Source organism: Anguilla rostrata, chromosome 14 (genome assembly GCF_018555375.3).
Source record: "Anguilla rostrata isolate EN2019 chromosome 14, ASM1855537v3, whole genome shotgun sequence".
In the NCBI taxonomy this organism is placed as follows: Eukaryota; Metazoa; Chordata; class Actinopteri; order Anguilliformes; family Anguillidae; genus Anguilla; species Anguilla rostrata.
In genome coordinates this window covers 14,278,331-14,299,563 of record NC_057946.1, presented here as the reverse complement: position 1 = coordinate 14,299,563, position 21,233 = coordinate 14,278,331, and the positions used below count along the sequence as shown (strand labels likewise).

The 21,233-nt window shown below is 46.2% G+C and overlaps 1 protein-coding gene across 1 annotated transcript; it reads left to right on the top strand.

Annotated features, from left to right (window-relative positions):
* The first annotated feature begins 2,727 nt into the window (after nucleotides 1–2,727).
* On the top strand, nucleotides 2,728–19,493 carry LOC135239736 (heparan sulfate glucosamine 3-O-sulfotransferase 1-like). Its single transcript, XM_064308622.1, has 2 exons — nucleotides 2,728–3,532; nucleotides 17,044–19,493. Exon 2 carries the CDS (start codon nucleotides 17,183–17,185, stop codon nucleotides 18,107–18,109), a length of 927 nt encoding a protein of 308 aa, XP_064164692.1. The 5' UTR covers nucleotides 2,728–3,532; nucleotides 17,044–17,182; the 3' UTR covers nucleotides 18,110–19,493.
* Nucleotides 19,494–21,233: the final 1,740 nt, after the last annotated feature.

The window sequence follows — 21,233 nt, the reverse complement described above, 5'->3', positions numbered from 1 at the left end:
CTGACAATTGACAAGTTAAAATGTAAATTGCCGTGTTGCTTACGGAAGCAAAATTGTTTCCAAAAGAACAATGCTAAATCCTCCCGGTGGTGCAATGTATGAACTTACTTTCAAGAATTAAAAAACTCTTTAAACTGAAAACTGAATAAAGTTCACTCTATATCACAGTATTTCTTTGGTTGTTTATGTATAGCAACAAAAAGAATTCAGTTTGGAGATGGTCTCTCAAGAGAACCCCTCTACGTTCGGCTACACTCGGCCTATTTCAACAGATGTTACGAATCAAATGAATCAGTGTCAGTTCATCATATGAGGCCATTGCGTCTACCTCTAACTAACCTCAATATCCTAAGCGATCCCATGGCAGTTATAACTCTGAAACACACCATCGTTAAAAAGAAAGAAAAAAAAAACACAATAGCACAAGCTGTGCTGCTGTCTCAGGTGGTTGGCACTCATTAATTAAGCACTGTGTGGGTTTAGCTTTTTTTTTGTAGCGACTTTCCGGTGACATAATGAAGTAAGGCTTTCCCGGCAGCCTCTTCGGATTGTGCTATACTCATTTCTCCCAGTGCGCCGGGTCCCCACAGGCCACGAGCTGTCATCAGTGAGAGATGCACCTCCCTTCCATTCTCTTCTCCTGCAGTACGTTTGGACTGTAGGGTGTGGAATAGTCCCTGCCTCTCCTGTAGTACTGTGTGGCCTGTAAGGTGTAAAAAAAAAAAAAAGGCTCAGTTCAGCCGAAGTGCGTTGGAGGGAATCTACAGTTAAATGTAAAAATATTGGGACAGCGACACAATTTTAGTTTTTTTTGGCTCTGTTCTCCAGCACATTGGATTTGAAAAAAAATTATATAGTGTTAAAGCACAAAATGTCCACTCTAATTTGTGGGTATTTACATCCATGATTTACATTCCACGTGTAAGAATTACAGCCCTTTTTGTACATAGTCCCTTCATTTTTATAAAAAATACCTATACCTAATACATTAACAACTTCTGGAACTTCTGGAGTTCTGGAACAAAGCCTAAAAAACAGATGAGATCAGTACCTGTCCCAAAATGATAGAAAGAGGAAAATGTGCTGAAAGAAAGGAACTGCTCGTGATCCAAAGCACGCCACTTCCCACCTCAATCTGTAAAGCACGATGGAGGTAGTGTTATGGCTTTGACATGTGTTGCTGCCACTGGAACTGGCTCATTTGCCTTCATTGATGATGTGACTCCTGACAGCAGCAGGATGGATTCAGTGTACAGAAACATCTGCTCAGATCCGACCAAATGCCTTTAAACTCATTGAATCACGCTTCACTTTACAGCAGGACAATGGCCTAATGTCATAGGTCTATCATAGCCAGCTAATATCCTTGTAAAGTGAATGACTCTTTTATGAAGTTTTCCGTAGCCTTTTCAAAGTTGTAAGCAACTGAACACTATTTTACCCTACTCAGATTTGGGCTGAGGTACAGTAAAAAGGAGCTAATTGATCATTTTTTAATAACATGCTTCTCAACACATATCCATATTACGAAAGGTACCTTGTGTTCCATTTAGAGATGAGACAAAAAAATGGTAAAAAAAAAACCTTTTCATATTTTTCTCTCATTCATTAAAACCTGAAATAATTGCTGCTGGTAACATTTCCTGTCATTAGTTCTTATTCAGAAACACAAAAGACTGAACACAGTTATAAGCCTCTTTTCAAACTCATTCTGGATACCCCCTAAGATATTACTGTTACTAACAGTTATTATGTTTTTCTACAGGGAAAAATATTATATTTTAAGGAAGAAAAAATAAGTAAAAATGATGAATGGAATTTAAGTGGGAAAGACAACAAAAGTTTCTCCGTCCTTAAGAGCTGTTTTTGCTGTGCTGAAGAGTGGAGTGTTTTCAATGAAAGGATAAGAGGGATGTCTTTTGTGGTGTGTGGGGGGTAAGTCGTGCTGATCTGGGATGTGTCTTTTTTTAAATAAGGGCAGGAAGTCTTCAAGATGAGTCCCCCACCCAAGAAGGAGGAGCTTTTCAGTTTTTCAGTGGAAAATCTCCCCTTACCCCCATCCCCCTCTTGCCATTATGAAGGCAGACACAACAATCCAAAATGATCTGGGAGGGGAGGGTGTGTTGGTTAGTGGGCGAATATGAAGGATGAGGAGTGTATTGGGGGCGGGGGGTCTTTATATGTAAGCATAGCAGGGGGTTACCCCCAGCGCCTCCCAACGCCTCATCCTCCTGTCCTTGCTCATCTGTGTGTGGCACATTATGGAGCTCATGCCGCTATCTGTTACTCTGGTACTGATGATATGGCTTTCGGGTCTGCTCTGACTAACTGAATCCTTGCCAAGCTGGTGGGCTGGCCAATGTCATTAAAAGGTCTGGGGTGGAGTATGATGCACCCCTTGGAGCGAAGGCACTCCAAACCTTGCCAAATAGTCTTCCTCTTTCAGATTCCTGTTCCTGCCCCACTGGCAGTCATGGTCAGGGTGCCATCTGCTAGCACTCTACAAAGTGCACTTCTGCCCATGTCGGGCAGGGATGCTTGCGTTATGGATCAAATCAAACTCCTCAAATCACGCTTGAATTTTCAGCCATTACTTGTTAATGTGAATGAGTTAAACTGCTGCTGTGCAAAATACTTACAGATCGTCTTTTTTCTCTTATGAGTCTCCTCCTCCACTTTATTGCCCTGCCGTCTGTGTCCTGAAAACACAAAGTTGATGGATTTAAAAAATCAAGAATCACAGCCAAGCGTGTGACAGCAAATTATTCTTTTTGCAGCCACTATAGAAATCCCCCAAAACATGTTTTGCTGCAAGAATCTGCTGATGTGGCAATCCTGTCTAAAAGCTATTTGTTTCTATGCAAATATGTTGTGGGTGCCTCGTAAAATCTGGAAGGAAGATTAAATGGAAATTGAAACAGGAAAACAAAACCAAAAAAAGTTAAGCACTGGGAGAGAGAGAGAAAAGCCAGAACAAAAGGAAGGCAAGAGGCCAGAGATGGAAGAATGAATGAGAAGAGGATGAGGAGAAGTGGAAAAGAAAGCAAGCGAAGGAGAGAGGGGGAAAACTGGAAAAGGGAGGGGTGAAGGAGGGAATTTCCCTGTGGAAAGATGTGTTTGTGCCGAAGGAGCTTGCTCGTTCACGCACTCGCCCGCTCGCTCGCATGCTCACTTGCTTATTCACATAAACGCAGAACAGAGCAGCCCGGAAAGCCAGTGCAGCTCTCTCTCTCTCTCTCTCTCTCTCTCTCTCTCTCTCTCTCTCTCTCTCTCTCTCTCTCTCTCTCTCTCTCTCTCGCTCTTTCTCCCCCCTGAACGTCGGATCCAGAGAACCATGCTGGCACTCCGCACAAACACTCTGTGGAACAGACAGCAGAGGACACAGCTAGAGCACAGAGGAGGGCAGTAGGAGAAAGGACAAAGAGAAGAAGGCAGACTGGAAAGAGAGGAACGTTTTTACTTTGTGAGCAGGGGGGAGATCAGCGCTACCTGGCGCCAGCTGCCCCATACAGGACAGAGCGCACATTTGCAGGTAAGATGCCTTTCTCTGTTCCTTTTTCTCTCTGCCTCTCCACCTTTACCTGGAGCAGGTAGGATTTTCTCCCATGTTAAGTCCACAACTCACAGCCACCGCAGTCACTGAGCTGTCTTACTGGTGTAGAAACTTCAGAGCCGTCTGCTTGGTCTCACGCAGCTTAAAGTGACCTGGGGAAGCGTGGCCTGTCGGCATGAAGGGTTGTGCTTCTGAAAGGCTGACAGTGGGGTGCGTCATAAACAGGAAAAACGTGTCTGCGAGAGAAAAAGTGTGAAAGTGTGAACACCACTGAGACAGGATGAGGACACGCGTTCTTCTCATTAGAAGAAAATGCTCATATTTGTGAATGAAGCGTCAATATCCACGTTGGAACTGAAGCATATTTAAACATTTAACTAATTTTTCACAGCTGCAAACGATGATGCTGCTGTGCTGTTGTCAGGAAGCTTTCCTGTGTATGTGTGCACACGCTCAGAGTTAAATATTTAAGCTTGATAATTTCATATGAATCAAACCAGCAGTGACCTGCACTGTTGGCTGCTTCTCATGGCAGCCTGGAGACCTGTTTCTGTGTCAGGAGAGCAGAATCTGGGGATACAGCTCATGCTACCACGGCGACCACCTGCTCCTCTTCCGATATGGAATGCTTGCTCTCCCTCATGCTGAAGGTGTAAAATGGCGCAAAGTTAATTCATTCAAGCGCAGAAACCAAGATCCCTCCTCAAACAGTTACTTTTATTTAAATAATAATAATAATAATAATAACAATAATAATAATAATAATGATATAATAAATACCACGAACCTGAAATAATAATTTAAAAATAATAATGGATGGAGGATGCTTTTAATAATGATGGATGGATGAATAATAATAATAGTAATAATACAAAAAAATAAAAATAAAATAATAATAATAATAATATTTGTTATTTTATAGAGTATTTTTTATAGCACGGCAGTCTCAAAGTACCTTACAGTGGGCAGAATAAGAGGGCAGCAATTAAAAGTGACTAACACTTGATGAAATGAGGGCACATAAATAAGCCATTATAAAAAGGCCAAATGCTAAAAGTAGATTTTCGAGGCTGACTTAGAGGCTCTGATGGGATCAGAAGCCCGTGTGTGATTTGGGAAGGCATTCCAGGGGCACAGGCCCAGCAAACAGATGGTGCAATCTCCCCTTTTACCCAACTGTGTTCTGGGAACATTGAAGAGGCTTGAATTTCCTGATCTGAGTGTTCAAGAGGGAACGTGGATCAGAGAATACAGAACGCAGCCACACAGCTTCTCTTCAGCCTTCCTCAGCCTGCTCCGTCACACCCCTTACCTCACGGTGCTGTCTGCCTGTTACAGCTCACATCAGGTTTAAAACTTTGGTGCTTGCCTACAGGGCAGCGAATGTAACAGCTCCACCAGACCTTCAGCCGCTCTTAAAACGGCAGAGCCCGGCCAGATCTCGCCCACAACCTCAGAACTCCTGGCTCTTCCCTCCCTGGTCATTTCTTCCAGTCGCAGTGCCTATCAGGACTGGCCTCACTGTGGCGGAATGAACTTCCCAAAGTTGTCAGGGCATCTGCATCATTGACCATCTTCCCATGCAGACTGAAGACTCTCCTCTTCGGACTATATCTTGGCTCCCCGCTCCTCCATGCCCCAAAGCACTCTCACCTTTTGGACAAATTCGGGTTTTGGCATTTTCATGGTTTTAGGTTAAGGTGTTTGTAAGGACTTACATTTTAGGGATTGTTATGGATTTTGTCAATATGAATTTAGAATATGTACTTTGGTTCTTGTATAGCTTAGTTCACTTGCACTTGTGCTTTTGCATCCCTACTTGCTGGTAGGGGAATGTTATCGGCCAGTTCTGGCACTGTTGCCCATAAAACTCATGTCACTGCACTTCTGTTTCTCCTATATTGTAAGTCACTCCAGTAGGCTGAATGAAGGTCATGTAAATAAACTAAACAGACTGGAAGGGTTGCTGTCATTTAAAGTCTTATAAACCGGGAGAATCTTAAAATGTATCGCAAAATGAATGGAGAGGATGTGGGCAGCTTCCTGTGCTTTTGTCAGGACCCTGGCAGCACTGCTTCGAATGAGCTGGAGCTCTTTCAGCGGTTTTGCTGGTAAACCACCAAAGAGGGCACTGACAAAATCAAGCCGGGAAAACACGCCTTGGTGTAATCAAGCTGAGTGACACACCCTCAGGCAGGACTGATCTCGGGACAGCGTCTCCGTCATGCTGCACCATGGCGTGGAGTTGAGATAATTAGCATATTATTATTATACTCAAAGTTTCATGTTGGAGTTGACATGCTGCCGACACATTATTATTGCATTATTCATTCCGCACAGCGGGCTGTCGTATCCAGGGCGAACTTGTCAGCTGACATTTCTGTGTCAACATATTAACCATTTACTCTGCTGAACATTTACTATAGGCAGTTTGGATTCCAGGCGCCTCGCTGAAATGTAGAACAGCAACGCCCAGTCCGAAAATCGAACCTTGGGTCGAGGTCCTTAACCTCAGCACTGACCCACATGGAGCTCCTGCTGCTAAATTTAGCTTGTGCTGTGAACACAAGGCAGACACCGTGTAAAATGCTCCCAACCAAGTTTAATGTTTGATAGTGCAGACAGTGTTTCAACCTACAGGTATAGGCATGGCTATGATAAAACTACAAGTGCAGGCTTTTTTGCCTTTAAACGTACTGCCAAGTGTCTGGAGAACCACTTAACCCTTGTGTTTAGACTGGATCAAATTAACCTGCAATACACTTTTAGTGAAACTGGAAAGGATTCTCAGATATGTGTTGCATAACCAGTGACTAAGCCAGTGTAATTGGTTCTTATTTTGTTGTTCGTCATCTGTATTTGATTATTATAAGATAAAGATGAAAATAATTGAGAATGTCAGTTCAAGAGAATATATATCAATCATCTACTGCATGACCTTGTTTCATTAAAATTTTTCATAGATAAGCAGGATTTATACCCCCCTATCCTTTCATTATAGTGGATTTATGTAAATCACATCTTTATCACAAAAATGCATGACACATTCATTGTTTAATGTGATCTAGCAGAGGTAAATGGCAACCTGATAACCATATCAATGGTAACCATATATATTGTTTATATTGTTTTTGAATTTAGATAATGATAATATACAGTATATTGAGTCTTTTTGTATAAATTTTATTTCTGCACTGTTTAAAATCCAAATTAGGTCCTGGGTATACGTGACCCAGTGTAACAGTTTCACATGTGTTCATAAGTAAACAAGGGTTAAATATAAAAATGACCTGTACTAAATGTAATCAGAAATGTTTGGGAAGTACAGGGCCTACCTGATGCCATATCAGCTCTGGCTCAGTGTGTGTTTGTGTGAGTGTGTTTGTTTATTTGTTTGTGTGTATGAGTGTGTGTGTGTGTGTTTGTTTGTATGTATGGGTGTGTGTGTGTATTTGTTGTGTGTTTGTCTATTTGTGTGTATGGATGTGTGTGTGTGTGTGTGTGTGTGTTTGTTTGTATGTATGGGTGTGTATGGACAGTAGAGTTTTCTTACCCTGTCCCCTAATACTGTGCTTGTTTTAGGCAGCTGTCATACAGTTCAGCTGTTTTGACAGATAAAATCTTTTTGCTCGTTTTGGAACAATAGATTTTTTTTCCCAGCTCAGTGATGCGCTGTCTCAAGAGCCTTCAGGGATGCACTGCAGAATGTTCCGTTGGTGTGCCACAAAAATTCAGCGGAAATGCCTTTTACTCTTATTACAAAGTCTGTGCCTTAACCCAATTCCTGAGGTTCCTTTGATGTCCTTTCCCACATCTCTATCTTTCTCAGCGCCAGAGATAAGTAGTATGCGCATGCTTAATTAGTCCTCATCCTCTGACTTTCTCCTTTCTTTGACAGGGTCTCCGGTACCCATGTCTCTGCGCATTACAGGGATTCGGCCGAATTACAGGCCATTAGGAGGAACCAGCGTGATTAATGCATGCACGTTTTCACGGGCAACTAAACGCTGTCCTCGAGCTCCTTCCCTGTCACCACCAGAAGAGTCCGACTGGATGAACGTCATGGTGCTCAGACAGCGTGACCCGCCAGGACACTTTCTGTGACATCACACATGCCCTCTTTTCTGCTAAAAGCAACTTAGCCCAGTCTCTGATGACGTGCGTTCTGTCATTGCAATCTCAAATGTACAGTATTTCAGTGAGAAATGTCAGCGTGTACCAGAGCTGGCCTTAGGGTTTTAGTGGCCCTAAACAGCAATGTGGTTGTGGCCCCAAAGTCCTCCGACATAAATCACATAACTGAATTGTGTGGCCCAGGGATGGTTGTGGCCCTAAACAGCTGCATAGTGGCTGGCTCTAGTGTGTAGACATATTCTCAGGTGAAAAACAGGTACAGAAGCAAGTGGAGTGAACTGAACTGAACCAGCACCGAGTAAGAATCAGAGAACAGCTGATGAGATTCATGTAGCTGCTGTATTTTGTCTGGAAGATTTATTTTTTTTGATGAACAAAAATGAATGCCAAAGAATGCCAAACTGGATTACTGTCTTGTTAAGCATCCCATAACCTGGCTGCCAAACAAAACGCTCGGTTGTTTTGTAGTTTTTTTGAGTAAGGCAGGCAGTTTGGCTCGACTGAAGAATTGGTAGCACTGTTGCTCCTGACAGCAGGGCCCTTTCAGATTCATGGCCTGGATGCAAACGAGCAGGTGCTCTTCGACTGTACGTCTGCATGTTACCTCGTCCCAGATGTCCTCCCCTTTGTTATTCTTTCGCACAAGCCTCACTACAGACAGTCGGGCTGGACAGATGTTGCCTGAGATTCCTGGGTTAGTCAGAGTCTCAGGGCAGTGAGTGTATCCTCCGGAAGGTGACCTTTCGTGAAGGCCCTATATCCCGTCGACACCCGTTGTTGCGCTGAGCCATCCAGCGACCTTGTAGAGGAGCGTTAGAGGTCACCTGCTCATGCTGTGGCTGCCTAACTTCGTAATTTTATTATTTGTTAGGTGAAAGCACACAGAGTGGAAGGGTGGGTGGTGGCGGGATGGAGTTGGGGGGCGATGGGTGGTGGGGGGGGGTGAAGTAATTAAGAAATCATACTTGCTTTGCTCAAATAGAGCAGCGATTCTGCAGCCGTTCCAGATGAATGGTCCGGCGCCGCTCAGAGGCCCAGAGGCCATTACTGTAAACGTGTCCCGTGGACAGTGTGTCGGAGGGAAGGCGCGACAGAGCGGTGCAGAGGGCTGGGCAGACAGGGGGAGCGTCGGCTCGGAGACCGGCAGAAGGGCCACGGTGGGCAGCCGTGGTGGGCAGCCGCGGTGGGCAGCCGTGGTGGGCAGCCGCGGTGGGCAGCCGTGGTGGGCAGCCGCGGTGGGCAGCCGTGGCGGGCAGCCGTGGTGGGCAGCCGTGGTGGGCAGCCACAGTGCCAGGGCACTGCTGCAGGAGCCGCGAGGGAAAGAGAGAGCGGGGGAGGGAGGGAGAGAGAGCACGGCCCTGGGGGAACCTTTTCCCGAGTATAAACGACCTGTTTAAAGAATGATTAACCCCCGAGCACCTACCCCCTGTCCCCCCCTCACAGTTTCCAGTGAGATCATGGCGAAACAGGGATTTTTGTGTGGTGTGTGTGCGTGTGTGTAAGTGAGTGCGTGTGTGTGTGTGTGTGTGTGTGTGTGTGTGTGTGTGTGTGCTGGAATGCATGTCTTCACATGCACAAACATGTGTTGGCTTTTTTTTTGGGCCAGTACCCAGCTGGACTGAGAGTAGGATGTGTCTTGGTTTGTGGGCATAGCCTTGCTATTGGAAGTTACTGAGCCACTAATGGGTAGAGTCTGCCTGGGGGAACATGCTCACAATCACACACAGATACACAAGCTCTCCCATACTCTCTTTCTCTCTCTTTCTGTCTCGGTCATGGACATACACACACACACACACACACACACACACACACACACACACACACACACGCACACACAGACACAAACACGTACACACACTCGGCCTTGCTTTCACAAACATACACATTATTATTATTACCTCCACAGGGCGTGGTATGCTTCGAGCTGAGGCTATAGCTCAACTCCACACAGAGGTTTCCTCATAGTTTACTCTGTCTTTACTCATGCTGTGTTTTACTTATACACAACCCAACCCTCATGGCCATGAATCCCCACACAACCTCTTGGCTTTTCACTGCACTGAAATCATACTTGTAAACAACAAGAAAATGAACCAGGGAGGAACAGCTCGAGGGATATGAAGTCTGTGTTGAGAAGGTGGTGTGTGATTTAATTCATAATCACGGAGGTAGACCAGTGCACTCTGCCTGTGGTTCAGAAAGGCCTGGCTCAAGGGAGTACTCCTAACGTTTATGCTGAATTTCAAAGTAATACAAAACAGTGAGAAAGAAACCGTTGAAATGAAAATGTAAAGCTGAGAAACGCGATACAAAGCTTAGAGACCAAGAACACATTTAAAAAAAGCATCCAGGGCATTTTATTAGTGACTAACCAAGAGGAAAACTGTGGCGCAGCCAATAAGGTGCCTGATGTTTGGCCCATATTCACCCCCTCGTGCTTTTGGTAGACTCCCTGCCAAGGCACCTTCTGTACCGTGATATCCTTTCTCTTTCTTTATCCCTCTTTTCTTTCCCCCCAGTCTGAATGAATTGGATGATACGTAAGGATGATAGACTATTATAAAGAACTGTTACTACCCCCAGGAGAGAAGGTACTGGAGCCCCCCAGAGCCTCACCTGAAGCGTGTATAATGAACATAATGATGTGCTCGGCCTGAAGCTGCATGTGCTCTTGCTCTGTGTCACATATGAGATGTCCTGCTTAGGATCCTTTCCAGTATCCATATATGGTCGTACTGACTGGTAAGCACCAGTGGATTCCTTTTTACAATAGCACGCCAGCCATTCATTTCCCTCTAGTCAGAAATAAATTTTATAATGCCTCAGGCAAGTAAGTACAGTACACCCACGTTGTTGTCAGCGGTCACTATCACACACAAATCTTCTCATTTTGTGTCATGGCAAACATTAGGCAAGCTTGCCTGATAAGCTAATGAGCTGAGGAGCAGTGTTATCGGACCTGCGCTGCCCAGCCGAGCACCTCCAGCCCGTTTTGGGCGGGTTCTAATGCGTTTCCTGAGGAAACCGGCGCTGACGAGGAGACGCAGCGCCGCGCTGCTTCCGGCTCGGGGCCGCCGGGCTCAGCCAGCTGGTGAGCTGAGAGGGGAGAAGCATCCTCACACACACACTCTCCTCTGCGCACAGGAGGAGCAGAGGGAGGCAGATGGCCTGTCTCTCTCTCTCTCCCTCTCTCTCTCTCTGTTTTTTTCTCATTCTTCTCTCCATCTCTCTCTCCCTGTCCCCCCTTCACCCATCTGTATCTTCCTTTCTCCCTCTCTTTCTCATCCACACTCTTCATCTCTCTCCTGTCCCCCCTTCTTCCCCATCTGCATCTCTTTCTCTTTTGCTCCACCATCTCCCCTTATTTTTCTCTTCTCTCTCTCTCTCTCTCTCTCAGGATGTGATCCCTCACACTCTCTCTCTCCCTTCCTCCCATAATTATCAGCTGCTGTGATCTTAGGAATGTATTGTTGCTTCCTACTGGCCCGTGCACACTCCCATTGCAGCCATTGTAGCCATTAATACCACAATAATTATACAAAACAGAGGATAGATAACTGGCCTCGTTACCTCAGAGGTTGCAGGTTCAAATCCCAGACAGGGTGTTACATTACATTACATTACATTACATTACAGGCATTTGGCAGACGCTCTTATCCAGAGCGACGTACAACAAAGTGTATAACCATAACCAGGAACAAGTATGACGAAACCCCTAGAGAGAAGTACCGGTCCAAGTACAGGGAACAACCGCATAGTTCAACCTGGACCCTGGTGGTTAAACTGATTAACACTAACAACGAGAACGGCAACAACGCAATCTATGGAAAAATAAAAATAAATAAAAATACAAGTAGTCGTTAAGACTGGCGCATCAACTAAGTCACCTATTAAACAGCTGCCTAGTTACAACCCTAAGTTTAGTCATTTACAGGGGGGAAGGGATGGGGAGAGGTGCAGCCTGAAGAGGTGGGTCTTCAGTCGTCGTTTGAAATGGGTCACAGTCTCAGCTGTTCTGACCTCCACAGGGAGGTCATTCCACCATCGTGGGGCCAGAACAGAGAGGAGACGTGTTCTGGAAGTGCAGGTGCGAAGAGGGGGAGGTGCTAGGCGTCCTGAGGTAGCAGAACGGAGGGATCTGGCTGGCATGTAGGGTTTGAATATCTTTTGAAGGTATGCTGGGGCTGATCCCTTGACTGCCTGGTATGCTAGAACCAATGTTTTGAATTTGATGCGAGCTATAACAGGCAGCCAGTGGAGGGTAGTGAGCAGGGGAGTTACGTGGGAGTGTCTGGGTAGGTTGAAGACCAGACGAGCCGCAGCATTCTGAATGAGCTGCAGGGGTCTGGTGGCAGATGCCGGTAGTCCAGCCAGAAGAGAGTTGCAGTAGTCCAGGCGGGATAGAACCATTGCTTGGACCAGGAGCTGGGTTGAGTAGGTGGTGAGAAAGGGGCGGATTCTGCGGATGTTGTATAGGAAAAATCTGCATGCCCGGATTACTGCTGCAATGTTGTTGGAGAGGGACAGCCTGTTGTCCATCATCACTCCGAGATTCTTGGCGCAGGGTGATGATGTCACTACGGTGTCCCCTAAGGAAATGGAAAAGTTGAGGAGGGGAGAGGATAGAGCAGGAATAAAGATTAGCTCCGTCTTTCCCGGGTTGAGCTTCAGGTGGTGATTGTCCATCCAGCTCTGTATGTCCCTCAGGCAAGCGGAGATGCGGGCGGGGACCTGTGTGTCCGATGGGAGAAGGAGAGAAAGAGTTGCGTGTCGTCGGCATAGGAATGATAGGACAAGCCATGGGCAGATATTACAGGGCCAAGGGATCTGGTGTACATGGAGAAGAGAAGGGGACCAAGGACTGAGCCCTGGGGAACTCCGGTGGTGAGGGACGGGGTGGTGATACCTTACCCGCCCAGGCAACCTGGAAGGAGCGGTCAGAGAGGTAGGACTCAATCCAGTCAAGGACTGTGCCGCGGATCCCTGTTGCTGCCAGGGAGGACAGGAGGGTAGAGTGGTCCACAGTGTCAAATGCAGCGGAGAGGTCTAGGAGAATCAGGACAGAGGAGAGGGAGGCTGCTCGTGCGGCATGGAGTGACTCACTGACCGAGAGGAGTGCAGTCTCAGTCGAGTGGCCAGGCCTGAAGCCAGACTGGTGGGGATCAAGCAGGTTGTTCTCAGAGAAATAAGCAGAGAGCTGGTTAGATGCAGCACGTTCGAGTGTTTTGGATAGGAAAGGGAGGAGAGATACCGGGCGGTAGTTCTGAAGGTTACCATTGTACCCTTGCTTTTTGGGGTTCAGGCCTGGTTTTTGCTTTGTAAAGCATCTTTGTAACCATTCTCTGTAAAAAGCACTATACAGATAAAATTTGATTGATTGGAGCAAATGTCATATTTAGGCTGTCCTCAGCAGTTAAGTGGCATTAGTATTATAGGTCTGGTGCCTGGCTTTGTAGCTGGAGCACACCTCCTGACAATTAAAACCTGGTCAGTGTTCTGTCATTTTTTTTGACAGATGTTCTTATAAGTCACTGTCAGGGGGGGTCTTGCATTTACACATCTCCCAGGGGCACTAGATGTGATGCTTATAAACTCTGGCCGGCATAGAGTGGATGTGATCGCCTATAAAACCAGTGTCATCAGACGTGTCTTCTTTTTTCTGTTACAGCTGCGTTCAGAACCTCTCTCTTTCTCTCCCTCTGTGTATTTTTTCCCTGCGGCTGGTGTTCAAATGAATGGCTGCCATGGTGAGGTAATTCCCCACCCCCCTCTCCCCCTCTCTTTCATCTCGTCTGCCTTATCTAATGAGCGCTGGCTCACCTGAACACTACGAGAGCTGTTGTTCCTCAGCAGCCCCTGCCCCCCCTGCAGGCTGTAGAGAGCCCCTGCACGCACCCCAGCCCCATTCCCCTTTTCCATGGGGTTGGTAACATATGTTTCAGATGGTTTGCAATTATCTAGCGGTTCATTCGTGAGTTCATTTCTGTAGCGAGTGTTTTTTCATACCGTGTTTCATATTAGACTAAGCAATGAATTTGGAAACTCCTGAAACTGCCCCCACACGCTAACAAACGAAAACAAAAGACAAAAAAAACAAACAAAATAGTGTTCTTAATATATTGGTTTCTGACCTGCTGGCGACAAAGAGCGCGTATCAGGGAGAAATAGAAAGGAGGGGAGGTAAGATTTGTTAGTTTAGTTTCTTTTTTTTTAAAATGATTTGGGAGCACAGTGTAAGTCCTGTCATGCTGGTGAAGCTTTCTGAGTAAGCCGTCCTGTCAGTGGAGTGCGCTGTAAGGTGCGTGCTTATATGAAACTGCACAGCACAGGGTAAAACTGTGACAGCGCAGTCTGCCCGTGAGAGAGAGAGCAGTACACTCGCAGGGTTCTCCGGGACTGTGCCTCCCAAACTGTGTGTGAAGACCCACTGGCGGGGGTGGGGGCGGGGGCATAGGTGGCGAGGGTGGCGGGGGGAGGGATCGACATGGGTCTCGAGATAACTTACATTGAGGAACACAGCTCCCAATGACATGTGCAGATTAAATGAAAGGTGTGACATTCATGTCCTTCATATATATAGTTTTTGCTATAAAATATTGTTTTTGCACACATTTACCCACACATCATTCGCCCTTTATAAAGGGTTCAAATCAGCTCTGAATAATTATTCCTTGTTTTTTGTCTATGCCATTCTTATAAAAATGTATCAGTGCATGTCTTAGTAGTGCATGTTTTGGGCATTAGCTATAGTGGCTGGAGGAAGTGTTCAATGGTAGTTTTAAAAGTGTTTAATGGAGTGATTTAATGGTCGATGCGAGTACTCTATACTGCTTGGAGGTATTTTGTTTGCCTTTGTCAAGTTGGTCAACTGCCTGTCCGATGACTCATGCCTGGGGCCTGATCAAATAATAAAGCCCCCCCCCCATTGCACCCAGAGCAGGGGCAGAGGGTGGTTCTTGGTGGCTGAAAGGTTTTGAATGAGATCTGCAAACTCAAAGGAGTCAGGCTCCTTAGAGCCTAATTTAATACACAGCTGGATGCCTGCCTGAAAAAGCCACACGGACCTACTGAAGGCTGTCATCTGTGCAGGCGAGAGGGAGAGGAAAGAGAGAGCCCTTTCAGACCTGGGGGGGGGGGGGGGAGAGGAGCCCTTATCTCTAGAATAATTTTCAGAAGTACAGCGGTTCTTTTCAGACTCAGTTATAGCCTAGGGTGGGAGAGAGACTGAATCTTCATACACAATCATCATTCATATTTTTTTCTTCCTGAAAGGGAGGAGATTTGCAAGGCCAGTTGTTGGAATTGAGGTGATGGAGCAGCACACATTATATTCTTCAATGACACACACACACACACACACACACACACACACACATATGCATATATACATATATATATATATGATTTGTTATAACTCTACTAGCTATAACATTATAATGGCTAATGCAATACTCCTGCTGTAGTATGCAATGATGTACAAGTTCAACAGATTCCCAACAGTCCTAGAGGTCCATGGTGTTAGGGAGTTTCAGCGTGCTGAAACATTTAAGAGCTTAATGTATGTCACTGCCTGACCACACATCTTGTGCTATTATTTTTCTGTCATGTTTTTAATGTTCTGTCTGTTGAACAGGAAGTTAATTTTGAATGGTGTCAGCATTGCACACATAGCACCTCCACTCTGTGCCCATACCCACAAACTTCTGCAGCTGCATCAGTCACTTCTCATTTTTAAAACATTAATGTAACGCTTTTGTGCTCTTGAATACATCGATTGTTTCCAAAGCCTAATTTGACTGCTGATGTTGTTTATATCTTGTTGCTAAATGACAGGCCTTGGCACTGCTTTTCTGCTTTTTAAATTGAAACTTCAATTTGCACCTTTAAGGTGTGGCAATTTACATAGTGCTACATGTAAGAATATATACAACATGTGTGTGTGTGTGTGTGTGTGTGTGTGAGAGAAAGAGAGAGAGAGAGAGAGAGAGAGAGAGAGAGAGAGAGAGAATATAATAACTTCGCTGCCCCCTGCTGGCACCACCCTCACATACTGGGACCCCTACAGAGAGGGTATAATAAGACCTGCCATTGCTTTACTGATATCAATACTCACAGACTGATTACACCCATGGAAGGAGAATGGTTGTGCACTGGCACATACAGCACATCCACATATGCATATACACACAGACAGATGCACATTACTTGCTGTTGCCACCTGCATTGTCAAGGGTCCAGGATGAACTAGCACTATTAGCAACTAGCATTATTAGCAGTTCAAGGAACTGTCAGTGAGCAGGTTATTGAGAAAGAACTTTGTTTAATCTTACTTTCTAAGGCTTGTGCTCATTTTTATTTACTTGTTTCAAATTAAAAATTGACAAGCTTGATGTTGATTTTAAAGAAAGGAGCATGTGACACTCAGCCATGTAACTTGCAAGGCCCTCTTGTGTTCTATAATGTTCACACTATCTGCAGCTCAAATGGAAAAGAGAGGTGTGTGGCTTTGATGCTTTTCTGTATTCTTTTTGCCTGACGAAAATCCTTTGACAAAACTATTCAGAATAACCTCACTGCCGGTGTGACTGGTGCAGTGGTTGCTGTTTATTATGGCTTGGAAGAGATGGCAGCTTAGCTTTTTATAGTTGGGTGGTGGTTTGAGCTCTATGTAGTCCTTGTGCAACAAGGATTATTTTTTACATAGTCCTATATATGTATCTGTCTGCTACTGAGAAGCTGGGAAGGTTGTAGGGAGCAGGAGCAGGAGATAGAATGTATTAATACTGAAATTAACAAGGTGCAGTGTCTTGGCAAGATTTGCCTCCTGCTCTTCCATTGCAGTCCAAAAGGGGGCACCAGAGGGTAGCATGGCCAGGCTGACCAGTCAGTGAACCTGCAGAATGGCCGTGCACCTTTGAGGTGTGAATGCTAGTCCCCCAGGATTCACAGACACATGAACCCATCATTCTAACATCAGACTTTCACCAACATCTCCTCTATTGTTTTCTCTTCCTTTTTTCATATCACAACTCCCTAAACCCTTCACAAGCACTCATTTTGGAGCGGTTTTCAATTTTTTGGACAGGCTTTTGTTGGCAGATGGCTTGCCTGTAGAATACTCCACATTTATAAAAAAAAGAGAGAAAAATACAAACTTTAATAGTAGGAACCAATTTCCCCCTCCAACCTACCTATCCCAGTACATTTAATTCTGAAACACTGAACAGTAGACCTGGGCCAAAAGTAATTTACTTTAAAAAATCATTTTAAATTCAATAATCTGATATTTTAGTTATTAACACCAACCTTTCCGAACTGTTGAAGCATTCAAACCCTCCTCTCCCCCCTCACAGGTTCTTGGCAGACTGAAACCCCAGCAAGTGATGATTGCCTGTTTTTAGAGCAGCTGTCCTACCGTGGGCAGGGCGTGGCTGTCCCCCTGCAGTGCCACTGCTATTGTGGGTCCAGCTCCCCCTGCTGGTGGGCCCCACCATGCTGTGGACACTGCTCCTGGCCGCCTTACTGCTGCTCCTCCTGCAGGCTCAGCTCAACACCTGCCTGAGGGAGCTCTGCTCTGGGGCCTCCCCCTCGCCCGGCAACCCCCCGGCGCCCTGCGACAACCCGTCACCTGGCAACGCCAGCCAGCGCCTCCCCGGAGCCATCATCATCGGCGTGCGGAAGGGCGGCACGCGGGCGCTGCTGGAGATGCTCAGCCTGCACCCGAGCGTGGCGGCCGCCAAGGCCGAGGTGCACTTCTTCAACGTGGACGAGCACTACCGCCGCGGCCTGGCCTGGTACCGCGCCCAGATGCCCCTCTCCCTGCCGGGGCAGCTGACGGTGGAGAAGACCCCGGGGTACTTTTCTGCCCCGCAGGCCCCGGGCCGGGTGCGGGCCATGGACGAGGGGGCGCGGCTCCTGCTGATTGTGCGCGACCCGGCGGAGCGGCTCGTGTCAGACTACACGCAGGTCCTGCACAACCGGAGGCAGCGCGGGAAGCCGTACCCCCCCCTGGAGGAGCTGCTGCTGGAGCCGCACGGCGGCCTGGATCTCACCTACAAGGCCCTCCAGCGCAGCCTGTACCACCTGCACCTAGGCCGCTGGCTGGCCCGTTTCCCCCGGGCGCAGATCCACGTGGTGGACGGGGACGCCCTGGTCAGGGACCCCTTCCCCGAGCTCCAGGGGGCAGAGAGATTCCTGGGCCTGCCCCCCCGCATTGCCCCCTCCAACTTCTACTTCAATGCCACCAAGGGCTTCTACTGCCTGATCCCCGAGGGCGGGCACGAGCGCTGCCTGGACGAGTCCAAGGGCCGCCCCCACGCCCCGCTCAGTGCCGACGCCCGGCGCAAACTCTGCCTGTACCTGCGCAAGCCCAACCGGCGCTTCTTTCGAATGGTGGGCCGTACCTTAGCCTGGTGCTGAGGGGAGGGCTTTGACCACTGCCCGTCCACCAATTCTGACCAATCAGAGAAGAGAGGAGACTTAGGGTGGGGTCGTCTGGAGGTCCTCTTCTGTTATGCTTCAGCGCTGCCTTGTGTGCAGCAGCGTGTGCTGATTCCATGAGTCAGCCGTGAATCTGAGGGAATACGAGACCTACTGTGTATGTTAAAAATGTTTAATTTACTGAAATTTTATTTTTTCCATCCCCTGACTGCACTCTGCTGATATTTGCACTCTTAACTACAAAGCCTTGGGCACTCCTCTGTGTGTGAGGTCTCAATAAGGACTGGCGAAATTCATGAGTGGGTTTAGAACATACTCAGGTGTGAGGTCTGAATAGCCCTGCGCATGGTGACAATGGGACCACAAATGATGACCTTCGGCTCCCCAACAGTCGGTTTTAGCCCCAGAAGTTTGAAACCAATGTTTTCGTTGCTCAGATTTAGAATTAGCGATAATAGCCGTAGGCGCTTCTCATGGCCAGAACATCCTAGTGGTTCAGCCAGCCACTGATTCTTTTCACTGCGCATCGATCGTGCTGTAGGACAGCGCTTCACATGTCACTGGTGCATGTGGGCTGCAGGCTCCCGGTCGGCCAGGAGGGGGTGCTCTTTCAGGATGAGCCATTCAGATGTATGACACCAGTGCCACACACAGGCCCTTCAGTCCAGGCCTTTATTACACTGTGATCTACAACTGAAGGCTGCGGATATAACCTCATTAAATGTGGTTTACTGTGGTCTGATCCAGGACTGAGCCAGTGATGGTGCACTCAGCTGTTCAGAAATGTAATCCTGAATAAGCTGTGTCTGTGCACTCCTTCACTAGACTCTGGGGGTAGGATGTGAGGAGCAGGGGGGTTACTGAGGACAGGGTTAGGAACTTGATGAAAACTGGCTGGTTGTACATTGAAATTCCTGGATAGAAAATGGCTGTTAATATTGAATAGTTCATATCCAGGAGTATAACTGAGCAGCTTGTCAGAGAGAGGCTGGGTCAGGCAGCCTGACTGTGTGGGTGCATGTCTGCAGATAAACAGTGTGGTGGAATTGACCAGTGATCACGCTAAGATTTCTTGGCTAAGCTGTGCATAAGTGGAGTCATTCTCTACAATTCAAATGCAGTTTAAGTGAATTTGCAATTGTGATGTAAACTTATTATCGTTGTTATTCTGGTGAAGATGGATCATTTTTGCTGTACTAATTCATTATTAATTTTATGCAAACAGTTTCAGTGTCTCCAAATATTGAGTGGAAAGATCTGTATTTTATTTTGGCCCCTCCTGTTTTATACACTTAAGAAAATCCCAATCTGTGCTGTGAAGTGTCACATGATGTTTTATTATTAAACCTGAAAGAAACTGTGATGTTGTTTGGAATTTGTGAGTGTATGTGTATGTATGTGTGTGTGTGTGTGTGTATGTGCATGTGTGTGTGCGTGTGTGTAAAAACATCATGTATGGATATGGATTTTATCCCTGTAACATCTGGGTTTTTGCAGCATCACCTAAATCATTCACCAAAAGTAGAAAATAATGCCTTTATTTATACCGGAGGGAAATATAAAAGACAACACAGGGAAACCGTTGAACCAACATGGATATTTGCTCTAAATTACTTTGAACAGTGTGGTAGAAAATAAAAAGATACTTCACTAGAAATGAAAAAAATCTGGGTGCAGTGGGAGGTTCTTTATTTGAGCATGATTGTTAGTTCTTCTCCTGACTGGTAGTATCAGTCAATACATAAGATTAAAACATCAAGTTAATTGCATAGAAAAAGAGGGAGATTGAGAATTTCCATTCTCCAATCAATTTTTCCACAAAGATCATAAACACATCAATCTTCATTTTCTAAAGTGTTGTAAAAATCGCACAGGGCTTTATGGATCTCATTTTTAAGAAGGGATTAAGAAAATGTGAGAAAAACATCAAAGTTAAGTTAGTTAGTCAATGGGATAGAACTTGAGGAAACCATTGTGACAATCAGAATAAGAACAGCATATTAAGGCACAGAACAAGAACAGGGAGGGGGGGGAAAAATCACTTCTTTTATTTTTAAGACACTCAGGATGGGAAGGATTGAATGCAAATAGAAAAAACCATGAAAGCAAACTGAAACGTTTCCTAATATACATAGTCATGTCATGCACAGTATCTTGCATGTGTCTACTTGTTTAGTTACAAATGGACTCAAATGCATGAACCAAGATGTGGGAATGATTCTTAACCCTCAACCCCACACAAACAGGGCTGTTAGTTTTAGGCGGCCTTTAATGGAATTTTACAGCCGTGCCGTATCTCTTCAACAGGTCTTCTTAACAGCATAATTAACCCCTGAATGTCATTTTAACTTCAAAGAAGCTGTGTGCTCTCACACCTCGGATGTTTCTTTAACACTGCGGTTTGAATGGACAGGAAAAGGAGATTCCAAATGTCCAAATGTAGATCCCCCCCCCCCCCCCCCCTTCTTCCAAATGCCTTTGACAGTCAGCCGGTTCCACCAGTTTCCATTGAGTTATCTCATCATTCATAAACATGTAAAAGAAGAGGCCTCGCTGTGACTTCTAAGAGGAGATGTTGGGTATGGGAGGGGTGGGGTGGATTGGTGACGTCTTTCTCCCCCTCTTTTTTCCCACGCCGCACGTGAGGAAAAAATGTGTGTGAGTGTTTGGGAGGAGACCCACTGCTTTCAGGCTTTTTAGAAGCGACGCCACAGTGGGGAACAGGTGAGACTACAGGTCTGGAGGTCTGTGTGTCGGGCTGACTGGCAGGCTGTCTGGTAACCAAGACCCCCAAACATAGATACCCTCCACACCCTCGCTCCAAAATCCTCCTGCCCTACCCCAGAACCAGGCCAATGTCATTCAGAGCCATGCACAGATGCATGCACGCATGCACACACATGCACACACAAACACTGGCATCTCATGGGTGGCTGCCTGTGGCTGTGGATACATGTCAGTGAAAATCCTGGGTGTTTTCTTATGATTCAATGTGTTTAAAATGTGTGTTCCAAAGTCCTTGTGGTCTCTGTATATGGTTTCTTGAAAGAGAGATGTTTGTTGTAATAACTTTAATTATTTCTCCCTTTTGTCACAGTTGTTC